At 38.7% G+C, this 12,701-nt stretch overlaps 1 protein-coding gene across 2 annotated transcripts in view; it reads left to right on the top strand.

The window, feature by feature from the left end:
• Positions 1–11,630, top strand: part of LOC121373234 (lengsin-like) — a 33,565-nt gene extending 21,935 nt beyond the window's left edge. Inside the window, exons 1-2 of one of the 2 annotated variants that reach the window (XM_041499736.1) lie at positions 7,883–8,079; positions 10,378–11,630. In XM_041499736.1, coding sequence (XP_041355670.1) covers positions 7,932–8,079; positions 10,378–11,546 — 1,317 coding nt within the window. In that variant the 5' untranslated portion in view covers positions 7,883–7,931 and the 3' untranslated portion in view covers positions 11,547–11,630. Of the gene's footprint in view, positions 1–7,882; positions 8,080–10,377 lie in introns of those variants that run through there. The other variant, XM_041499744.1, reaches the window with a different exon arrangement.
• Positions 11,631–12,701: the final 1,071 nt, after the last annotated feature.

Raw genomic sequence — 12,701 nt, 5'->3', positions numbered from 1 at the left:
ACACCTTGTTAGAGGTTGTTCCACTCCCAGGTTTAAAGAAGTATCGGTACCTACAACTATGACAACTTTATGATGTGACAGTTCTATTGCAGTACGAACTATCATTATATCAGCATCTGCTGCCGCCTTTTTTACTCGTATACCAGCTTGCTCCAATTGCACTGTCAAACGCTCAATCAACCTGTTCTTGTTCTCTCCATTTGTCAAGAATCGATCTTGTTTAATGGTGATAGGCATGTCATCAGTGAACAATATTTCTGCGGCCTGGAGCTTTTTGGCTCTTCGATTCTGCTCTAGAAGCACAAACACCCATACTGAAGAGTATGTCTACAAGATGGCGTGACCAACATGCCTATGTATGTACGAAGATAGTCCAACCTGGATCATAGACAGAAAGGATTTTGGTCTGGTCGCAGAAATAACAGCATGATTGATAACAGCACATCTTCTTCTTTTGTCATCCTCTACTCCTTTCTTTCGCTTGTTGATAACATTATTCATAAATACATTCAGAGTTTCTGGAACAACCGACATCACACTATCAACTGCAGTATTTGCAGGCATATACTCATCTGTTTTGTATACCATTGAACGGATATCTTCTCTGATTATCACAGCAGCCGTCTTAACAATCTGTAAGCGTTCTTCCTGTTCATCCTGCGATTTCTGAGTATACCATGAGCTACTTGGTATCTTATAGCCCGTGTCACGGAAACAAGCAACTGCCTTCCTTCCATGCAGTTGTGTTATGATGACATCATCACCAAAGTACTCTATGAGTTTTTGCCTCATTGTTTTTTCAGAACAAATATCTGTAGAATTTGGAAGATACTCCCCAAGCGTTGGAAGTAGCTCTTTCAGAGAGTATTGGCATTCATCATTTTCTCTCAGGAAAGAAAATAAACGTTCAAATGCTGCAACAATATTGTCGTCCTCAGGACGACCACGTTTACGACTGGATGGCATTTTGAAGAATTTCTTGTAACAACTATTGTGATATTTTGCCTCAGCAGCTACTAAATCAATAACGGTATCTAAGCGAGCACCAACAATATGCCCCCCCCCCCCCCCCCCCCCCCCCTTCCCCGTCATCGTTACGAGCTGATGCCCTATTCAAAATTGACTGCTTATAAGATATACTTCGGACTTCATATACTTCCCGCCTATCCATGGGTCTCTTTTGGTCAACAACTTTATCACATTCATCTCCACAAAACACACAACGGAGTGTAAAGTCAAATGCCAGGAGTGATGATCTGAATTTGTTTACCTTTGTGGGAGACGGATGAACCACAGATACGATGCTAGAGTCTCGAGTATATGTTTTTCGGCAGGCCACGTGCAGACAAACAGATTTTAGTCCTTCCAATTTACCAGCTATTTCATCTTTTCGTCGCAAACTACTGTTGATTATAGTATCTAGACCCCTTGTCACAGTCACTGTGGGTCCTTCCAGCAGTGTCTTTCTACAAAGCAAACATTCTTCGGCATCCACAATTGCTCTGAACCATGTACTTTTCAGTAGTCACTCATTACTTTACCATGTTCAGAGACGTCGCAGTGGTATGACGTCATTTCCTTATTGTGACGTTAGCTCGCACGTGACACTTGGGGACTTTTAGTATGTTGTTTTTGATAGTCATACGAACGTATCTGCCAAGTTTCATCTCTCCCCTATTTTTTTCCAATCAAAAGTCCCTAATTTACTGGACTACTATTGTTATTGCGTTAAACCAGACTTAATGTTAGTATATTGTTATACTGAGGGTTTTTTGCCATTTTGAAATTGGCAGAAACGAAACATCAGACAATGTAAGGACATCTCAATTTGTCATGTCTAAAATGTGTACACGCCATCCTAATGACGTGTGATATCTTAGTAATTAGGCCAATTTTAGTTTTCTGGTCTCATTTGCAGAATGAATATTGTAACCCTGACATTAAAAAGTTAAAAGTTAATTTGTTGAACGACTCCACTAGAGCAAATTGATTTACTAACCATCGGTTATATTTGGATGTCAAACATTTATATATCTGACATAACCTGCTACAGGTTTTCATTAGTGGCGATGTATATTTTATATGGACCATTCCACAGACAGGATAACAGATACCATGGCCTTTCATATACAAATTGGGGTGCTCTGACTGGAACGAGAAATAGCGAAATAGGCGTGAACAATGGCTTCTACACCATTTCTACTACATAAGCGTCGGAAGATACTTACAATTGTAGTGGTCAGTAATGTACAATATAGAGCACATTGATTAATTAATCATGGTCTATTGGATGTCAAATATTTGGTAATTCTGACACGTAATTATCAGAGGAAACTGTATCATATATATGGATGGGGCGTAACTTGGGAAGTTGCCCCTGAGACGTAATTTGTGGGTTGGATGTTCACTACTGAACACTTGTTTATCATAATGTTTAGTTTCAGAATTGTGGGTCTAATCTGAATATTGACCTGATCTCCGAATTTCGACGTTTAATGGAGCGTCATGTTCACAGTCTTGAGCCACCCTAGACTTCATATTTCCATAGAACATGCCCTATAGTATCTGTAGAATTCTATAAAATTTCCAAGTTTAGTTTTAGAATTGATTGGCTGTAATCGAGTGTTGTGTAGTTGTTCTGTGTGCCATATATAGGGATGGGGCGTTACCTTGAAATTTGCCCCAGAGCCACCCCGTGTTTGTTATATATGGGTTGGATGTGCACTGCTGAACACCTATTTCTCAAATAATAAATATTTTGTGTTTAGTTTCAGAATATTGAGCTGATCTGCGAATTCAACATTTAACGGGGCATTACTTTCAGATAGAGTCTTAAGCCACCCTAGGCTCTTCAAATTTCCATAGAACATGAATGTATGTGTAGAATTCCATACAATGTCCATGTTTAGTTTCAGAACTGTGTAACTGTAAACGAGAGTTGTGTAGTTATTCTGTGTACCATACATAGGGATGGGGCGTTACCTTGAAAGTTGTCCCTGAGCTACCCCGTGTTTGTGATATATGGGTTTAATGTGCACTGCTAAACATGTCTTTATCATATGATAAAGATTCTATGTTTAGTTTCAGAATTGTGGGTAGCTTGATTTTATACAGTGTACCATATATATGGGTGGGGCGTTACCTTGAAAGCTGCCCATGAGCCACCCCGTGTTTGTTATATATGGGTTGAATGTGCACTGCTGAACACTTGTTTTTTTTATATGATAAACATTCTATGTTTAGTTTCAGAATTGTGGGTCTAAACTGAATATTGAGCTGATCTCCGAATTTGGACCTTTAACGGGGCGTCACGTCCAAATAGAGTCTTGAGCCACACTAGACTCTACACATTACCAAAGAGCATGCACTATAGGATGGATCTGTAGAATTTCATAAACTTTCTATGTTCGGTTTCAGAGCAGCGTGACTGCAAACGAGTATGGTGTAGTTATACTGTGTACCATATATATGGGTGGGGCGTTACCTTGAAAGTTGCCCCTGAGCCACCCCGTGTTTGTTATATATGGGTTGAATGTGCATTGCTGAACACTTGTTTATCATATGATAAACATTCTATGTTTAGTTTCAGAATTGTGGGTAGCCTGAATTTACACTGTGTACCATATATATGGGTGGGGCGTTACCTTGAAAGCTGCCCCTGAGCCACCCCCTGTTTGTTATATATGGGTTGAATGTGCACTGCTTAACACTTGATTTTTATATGATAAACATTCTATGTTTAGTTTCAGAATTGTGGGTCTAAACTGAATATTGAGCTGATCTCCGAATTGGGACCTTTAACGGTGCGTCACGTCCAGATAGAGTCTTGAGCCACACTAGACTCTACACATTACCAAAGAGCATGCATTATAGGATGGATCTGTAGAATTTCATAAACTTTCTATGTTCGGTTTCAGAGCAGCGTGACTGCAAACGAGTATGGTGTAGTTATACTGTGTACCATATATATGGGTGGGGCGTTACCTTGAAAGTTGCCCCTGAGCCACCCCGTGTTTGTTATATATGGGTTGAATGTGCATTGCTGAACACTTGTTTATCATATGATAAACATTCTATGTTTAGTTTCAGAATTGTGGGTAGCCTGAATTTACACTGTGTACCATATATATGGGTGGGGCTTTACCTTGAAAGCTGCCCCTGAGCCACCCCCTGTTTGTTATATATGGGTTGAATGTGCACTGCTGAACACTTGATTTTTATATGATAAACATTCTATGTTTAGTTTCAGAATTGTGGGTCTAAACTGAATATTGAGCTGATCTCCGAATTGGGACCTTTAACGGTGCGTCACGTCCAGATAGAGTCTTGAGCCACACTAGACTCTACACATTACCAAAGAGCATGCATTATAGGATGGATCTGTAGAATTTCATAAACTTTCTATGTTCAGTTTCAGAGCTGCGTGACTGCAAACGAGTATGGTGTAGTTATACTGTGTACCATATATATGGGTGGGGCGTTACCTTTAAAGTTGCCCCTGATCCACCCCGTGTTTGTTAAATATGGGTTGAATGTGCATTGCTGAACACGTGTTTATCATATGATAAACATTCTATGTTTAGTTTCAGAATTGTGGGTAGCTTGATTTTACACACACCGGCTTCGGTGGCGTCGTGGCAGGTCATCGGTCTACAGGCTGGTAGGTACTGGGTTCGGATCCCAGTCGAGGCATGGAATTTTTAATCCAGATACCGACTCCAAACCCTGAGTGAGTGCTCCGCAAGGCTCAATGGGTAGGTGTAAACCACTTGCACCGACCAGTGATCCATAACTGGTTCAACAAAGGCCATGGTTTGTGCTATCCTGCCTGTGGGAAGCGCAAATAAAAGATCCCTTGCTGCCTGTCGTAAAAAGAGTAGCCTATGTGGCGACAGCGGGTTTCCTCTAAACAAATCTGTGTGGTCCTTAACCATATGTCTGACGCCATATAGCCGTAAATAAAATGTGTTGAGTGCTTGATTTTACACTGTGTACCATATATAATGATGGGGCGTTACTTGGCAAGTTGCCCCTGAGCCACACCGTGTTTGTTATATATTGGTTGGATGTGCACTACTGAACACTCGTTTATCATATGATAAACATTGTATGTTTAGTTTCATATTTGTGGGTCTAATTTGAATAATGAGCTGATCTTCGAATTTCGACCTTTAACAGGGCGTCACGTCCAGATAAGAGTCTTGAGCCACCCTAGACTCATCACATTACCGAAGAACGTGCACTATAAGATGGATCTGTAGAATTTCATAAACTTTCTATGTTCAGTTTCAGAGCTGCGTGACTCCAATTAAGTATGGTGTAGTTACACTGTGTACCATATATATGGATGGGGTGTTACCTCGAAAGTTGCCCCTGAGCCACCCCGCGTTTGTTATATATGGGTTGAATGTGCACTGCTGAATACTTGTTTATCATATGATAACCATTGTATGTTTAGTTTCAAAATTGTTGGTAGCTTGATTTTACACTGTGTACCATATATAGTAATGGGGCGTTACTTGGTAAGTTGCCACTGAGCCACCCCGTGTTTGTTATATATGTGTTGGATGTGCACTACTGAACATTCGTTTATCATATGATAAACATTCTATTTTTAGTTTCAGAATTGTGGGTCTAATCTGAATATTGAGCTGATCTTCGAATTGCGACCTTTAGTAAATGTTTGCGTGGATAACCACTTTGCTTTATTTCCGAGCCATCCCATATTATCGTTTATTCCTAAATGATCCTAAATTGGTTGTTTTCATAGACAAACTCTTGTATCTGAATTGAAGTTTTTAAAGAATGTTAATTGCATCTTTCAAAAAAATATACTGAATGTTGAATGTTGTTCTGTCAGAGTAATTTTTAATATTGAATGTTGAACGTTGAATATCGAACCAACTTCCGTTTCGCTCATTAGCATCGTGCCAAAGTGCAAACCCTACCCCCAGCCCGCCCAAATACATATAAAATAGCTGCATTTTCCCCGCAATGTTTTTCGTAATGGTTCACCGAGGCTTTATTTGTGAACGAAATATGACGTAATCAAAACATTATGCTTAGCTCTATGCACATTTTGTCAAAAGAACACTACAGTCAAATGGCAGGGGTGCACAAATTGGTGGGCAACCATTCTTTGTCAAAGAGTTGCCCGACGGGCAACCAAGGAAATCATAAAACAAATAAAATGAAACTTTTATGAAATATGTGGGCAACCAAGAGATGATGTTGGGCAACCAAACTTCAGCTACTGGTTGCCCGGTGGGCAACCATCACAATTTCACATTTGTGCACCCCTGAATGGGACGGTTTTGGATGGAGGACGGTTTTGAATAAATGCTAATAATACTAATAAATGCTAATAATACTAATGAAAATGATAATGATAACTTTTGCAGTGACACACACACGCACACACACACACACACACACACACACACACATACATACATAGATATATATATATATATATATATATATATATATACACACACACGAAAATAAATCAATAAATAAGTAAGTAAATTATAAATTATTTTTTTTTTTTTTTTTTTTTTTTGGGGGGGGGGGGGTGTTAATTAACGCTGCTTTTCACAGTATGTAGTAATGTAGACAAAATCGGATTATTAAGCAACACGTTATCATGAATGTCATTAAATACTGAAAAATGCATATACTAGCTGCGTTTTCCTTACTAATTTTTACGTTGATCTGAAGGTGCTGACAAAAAAAAAAAAAAAAAAATAAACATCGCCTCCGTCCTAGATCCTTGGTTAGTTGCTTGCCTTTTCTATGATTATATATCCGACTTTGACCAAGTATATTTTTTAATTACTTTGTATAATTAAATATGTACATTTTATATTTTATTGCATCTTTCCCAATATTTCAAGTCTGTTTTCAAATATATATTATGAAAATGCCACCGTCAGTGTCGTCTGCAAAACGCTTGTAACAATATAGGCTGCGTCTCAGTGGTTGGGACGCTAATTTATGGAAATAAAACATGTTTTCTAACAATTATTATAAATATTCATCATATTTTAAATTTCATGATACAATAATACTACTTGTATTATTATTATTATCTTCTTTTTCTTCTCGTTAATCATAGCAATACCTTTAGGGGTTTGTATGTATACTCTCACCCTGTTAAGTCGTTGTCTCTATTAAGTCGTGTCATTTGGGATTCCCCGATGTTCTGGACTACTACGCCACCTAGCGGTTGTTTATGTTAGCAGTCGAAGAAACAGAAGTGCCGACAACCGATCGCTTCAAAAAAACTATGTATAAGTATTATGATCAAAATTAATTTTTCACAAACAAACGTAATTTGACCAAAAACGGGTGATTTGATACTGATCGATCCCCCAAAACATGTCGTCGTCTGATTAGTCAAGTGTATATTTATCCAGAAGTAAGTGACGGAACACAGCTAGTGCAGCCGTGCGTAGGTTGTGTAAGACGGCAAAAAGGGCCATAAAAAAAAATTCATTCGAAATTACTCGGGTTTTCTTTTCTTTTTTTACATCATGTTATGTTCTCTGTGTGTGTGTGTGTGTGTGTGTGTGTGTGTGTGTGTGTGTGTGTGTGTGTGTGTGTGTGTGTGTGTGTGTGTGTGTGTGTGTGTGTGTGTGTAAACCTGTCTAAACCGGTCATGAAAAAATCGAATAAATAGTAGGTCCCGGTGTGTGATCCGGTTTAGACAGGTTTCGCTGTATAGATAAATATATAGAAAACAGAATTCTATTCGCTTATTTTTGGTTCCACATCGTCGCTCTAGTCGTCGTTCTAGTCCGTTGCACAACAATGCATGGTTGATCCGAGTATAGCCTTTATGTACCACAATGACTAGTAGGCCTACATCGTGACTGTCGGTTTCGTTGTTGTTTGTTTAACATTTTCTCACCCACATTCGAACGTTCGCCATGGACAAATTTGAGAGCACTCGACAAGAGCTGTCAAAGTACCAGTATGTACAGTTTACGTTTTGCGACATCAATGGCACTTCTCGTGGGAAGATTCTTCCTGTTCGCAACGCTGACAGTTTTGAGAAAGGCACAACTATTTACAGCGGTAGGTATAGAACGTTATTAGTATTATTACCCATATGGTTAAAAAAAAAAAGAAAATCTTGGTACACATCGAAGTGACACTTTATTCCCATGTTTACGATGGGAAAAAAGAAAAAGAAAAAAACAACAACAACTAAATAATCCACTTAGATTTCGAATTTTATTTCAACAGTTTACAAATGCCAGTAATGGATGCTTAAAATTCAAAGTAACTTGTATTTTTAAAGTCTTTTTCTATGTAAAGCTACGTTTACTAGCAAATGTATCCAGTACGCGACTGATCTTTTTCAGCCGCATCCAAAAATGTTTTAGTTTTTTTTACGTGCTGGGTTTATTTGCATGTGGTATCCGTCATCTTCCTACAGCGCTCGCCTGATGCGCGATCGATCTAGGATCGATTCCCGTCTGTGGGACCATTGAGCTATTTCTCGTTCCAGCCAGTGCTCCACAACTGGTGTAACAAAGATCGTGGTATGTACTATCATGTCTGTGGGATGGTGCATACAAAAGATCCCTTGCTGCTAATCGAAAAGAGTAGCCCATGAAGTGGCAACAGCGGGTTTCCTCTCCCTATGTCTCTGTGGTCCTCTACCATAAGTCCTCTACCATATAACCGTAAATAAAATGCGTTGAATGCGTTGTTAAATAAAAAAATTAAATCTCCCTTCCTATGTATGTTTTTTTTTTTTCTTTTTTTTTTTTTTTTTTTTTTTTTTTTTTTTGATAAAGGATATGTACTACTGAACTAATTTTGAAAATAACCCACACCAGATGATTCGCGTAGTTAATGAATAACGCTGAACCGTTTTACTGGTTCAAGCTTCTTTTATTCTTTATTTTAAAAATCCGACCGCATATTTAAAAAATAGACTTGCTAAGGTCGATAACGAAAGTGGGTTACATGCGTAAACAGATTACATGACGATCATTATATCTTTACGTCTCTTGTACTATTTATTTCTGGGTTAAACCCTAATGTTCCTGGACTAAAATAGAGAGAAGAGAACATAATACACGAGAATTGCACAGTCTGTGTTTTCAACATTGACGTCAGTTCCTGCAGGGGGCTTGTCATCTTCATAAATCAAGGCTAATATTCGTTCCTCGTATTCAGCCTTGATACATGTCGTCAAGAAATCGTGCCACAAAATGCTTAAATTTCATTGGATGCTATGAGATCTGATTGCAACGAATCGCAACGCTCCTTATAGATTCCCTTGTTATTGTAAACAAAAATGGCAGCGTCAGCTTCCGTGGAAACGTGTCGTGTTTGTCACGATATGTTAAAAAAAAGGTTTCGGCGGTTAATTTTTGATATTGCTTTCAAGATTGTCACATGTTACCGATGCTGTGATTAGTCAGCGATGTCATCGTGTAAGGGACATAATCGGTATTACAAATTTTCTTCCAATAGAGGGCGCTAGTAGTGGATATCAGTAATCTTGACTACATGTATCAAGGCTGAATACGAGGAACGAATATTAGCCTTGATTTATGAAGATGGGGGCTTGTATGATATTTTAAGTCGTTCTTTCTATTTAAAATATATACTTACCAATAGTCTTTCCCACAGGAAATACCTTTTTCATACTGTAGAATTTAATACAAGCTATCAGGCAAGCTTGCATTTTAGGACATCCAGTTTTCCCCCTAGAAACTTTGCTTTCCGCCCTCAATCTCAGTCAACCGCCGCCCACCCCCCCCCCCCCCCCCCCCTCTCAAGTCTTAGTCAGACCCCCAAAATATCTACTTGCTACCGTGCATGGCTATTTATTTCTGAGCCGATTTGTCTTCTAAATTGCATACAAATATAGTTTAAAAAAAAAATGTTTGTGTGTTATTTCTGAGACAATTTTACTCTTTTTTTTAATGTTAAACCAAAATTAAATTATTTAAAAAAACAAAAAAAATAAACCAACAACAACAACATCATTTTGTAGGAGGATAGATGGGACGGACTAGTTCCCTAACCACTATCGCGCTGCTGTATTATGCCCATAAGCTTTGACGTCAGGGCACAAAAATGAGGATGTGATATCTCTGCTATATTTAATGACACATTTCCTGTGCCAGGTTACTTCCTGTCGTACACCAAATATTCCTTCAGTTTTAGTACAGGTGGCTCGCCATATTTCTTCAAACCTAAAAAAAATTTAATAATACCACTACGACGTTTTGGTTGAAAGTCGCCCGCATTTCTTCATCAATTTGCGTCTCTTAGCAAATATTGGAGCTTTGCTAATTTCTGAAAAACTATTCTATTGTTGAACTGAAGTTGCATGCATGTTATATTTTCCAGGAGCAGTAATGTTAGGACAAAGAAGTGAGATGATGTTTCCAAAAGAAGTCACAAAGACGGGAAATATGGCTATCCTTCCTGACTTGGACACACTACATCCACTTCCTTGGGCTGGCAATGGCAAGTTCACAGTTGCCGAATTCTACTGTGAAACAGCGTGGTTGCCTAGTCTGAAATACCAGGAGGCCTGTCCCAGATACATAGCCAAACGACAGTGGCAGAGGCTGCAAGTCATGGGATATGATTCATTTTCCGGATTCGAAATGGAGTTCATGTTGAAGAATCGACAAACAAAAGCGCCATTATTTGATGGGCTTGATTTCTGCATGAACAGAACTTTTAGACGAGTAGAACCATTTCTATTCGAACTCGATTCGCAGCTCTTCGAATCTGGCGTAGAAATCGGCGAATTGCTCATCGAACATTGTCCAGGTATGATAGAATGTGTCATGAAGCCGCAGTGGGGAATCAAGTGTCCAGACTCGACTTTTGGGTTTGTCCAAGGTGTTTTCGAAATGGCCGAACAGCATGACTTGTTAGTGACGTTTGTTTCAAAATCAAAGATGACAGAGGCTAGCATAGGTTCACACTTTAATCTCTCCTTGTGGAACAATGAAGCGAAAGTCAACGTCTTCCATGATGCAACACAAGCAGACTGTTTGTCAGACACTGCACGCTATTGGATTGGCGGACTGATGAAGCACGCTGGGGCACTGACAGCTCTTTGTTCTCCAACAGTCAACTGCTACCGCCGCCTATTTCAGACTCGGACGCCAGGCAAATGTTTCTGGGGCATAGACAATAGATATGCAAAATTTCGTGTGAAAAATTACAACATGAAGAACACTTATATTGAAAACCGAATTCCCAGTGGGAAATGCAACCCATACCTGGGATATGCAGCAACGCTTGCAGCTGGTATTGATGGTATTGTCAACAAGATAAAATGTCCTCCTCCTAACGACCCCACTGCTCCAGATCTCCCATCATCCCTGGCGGCTGCCTTGGACGCCCTGAAGCAAGATGACGTCATGGTGTCTGCGTTGAGTAAGCAGTTCGTTGATTGGTTCATTCAGCTTAAAATGGACACGGAAATAAAACCTTTACAAGAAGCTGCTCCAAACGACGACGAAAAGAGGCTCCAGTTGGAAGTAGAACTGTATGCATAATCTGTGTCTCATATTGGTGGATATAATTGCTATATTTTTTCAAATGGAATATAGGTGAAAATAAAACAAATGACGTATTAAAAATGTTTCTCTCTAAAAGCAATAATATTTATCAATTTTAGTTTTCAATGTCTTTTTTTATGTTTCATCTCCAGATGTAAATTGTGTAAATAAAATAGTATGCTTCCATGCATGCATTACAAAATAAATAAAAATTATGTTGCTAAAAATGGTCAGGGGCCTAATTCACAAAGGTCTCTTAGTTTCTGTTAGACAACAAAGCATCCTCTTTGCAAGTCTGTTAGCATTGCACTGCGATATCGTAAAGTTGCGAGAGTTTAATGAATTAGGGGTGTGTAATACTTTTGCGTAACATAGCAACTGAAGGAAGGAAGGACTGAAGGAAATGTTTTACTTAACGACGCACTCAACACATTTTATTTTACGGTCATATGGCGTCAGACATATGGTTAAGGACCACACAGATATTGAGAGAGGAAACCCGCTGTAACCATTTCATGGGCTACGCTTTTCAATTAGCAGAAAACGTCCATGAGCCAGACCTCAAAATTTGGAATTTGAGTACCAAATTGATGAACAGATCCAACATGGATTTTTAGTTAGTCTGATATCTGAAGTGTCCAAAATCACTTGATGGACATTCTTGATCGGTAGCTAAGGCTATTTTGGCAGCCATTTTGACCAAAATCCCACAAATTAGCAAATTTATCATAATTCACTAGCAAAATGACCTATGTACATGCAATTTGGCTTATTGTATTCGGTTACAATTCTACATTAGCTGATATATAGCTTTTAATATTTATTTATAATGTCTTTATCAGAGGCATATAGGGAAAAGGGCATTTTTCACACTTTTTTGATGATGCATCATCAAACGTTTTTTTACTGTTTTAAATCAAATCATCTTGAAGCCAATTTTCTGTTTAGGTCATCTAGATTAATATATGAGGCATTCATAAAAAAATTTACATCAAGGTTTTTGGACATCTTTTAACCATGTAGACATATTCTATTTATATGCATATGTAGTATTACCAAGCTGCTCTCTCTTTTGTTGCCAGATTTCTACTAGGAACCTGGTAACCTTATTCTTTCTTTCTCAGGGTTGCCACAGGTCAGGGAAAAGTCAGG

This window comes from Gigantopelta aegis, chromosome 1 (genome assembly GCF_016097555.1).
Source record: "Gigantopelta aegis isolate Gae_Host chromosome 1, Gae_host_genome, whole genome shotgun sequence".
NCBI lineage: Eukaryota > Metazoa > Mollusca > Gastropoda > Neomphalida > Peltospiridae > Gigantopelta > Gigantopelta aegis.
This window is presented reverse-complemented; position numbering and strand designations above follow the sequence as displayed.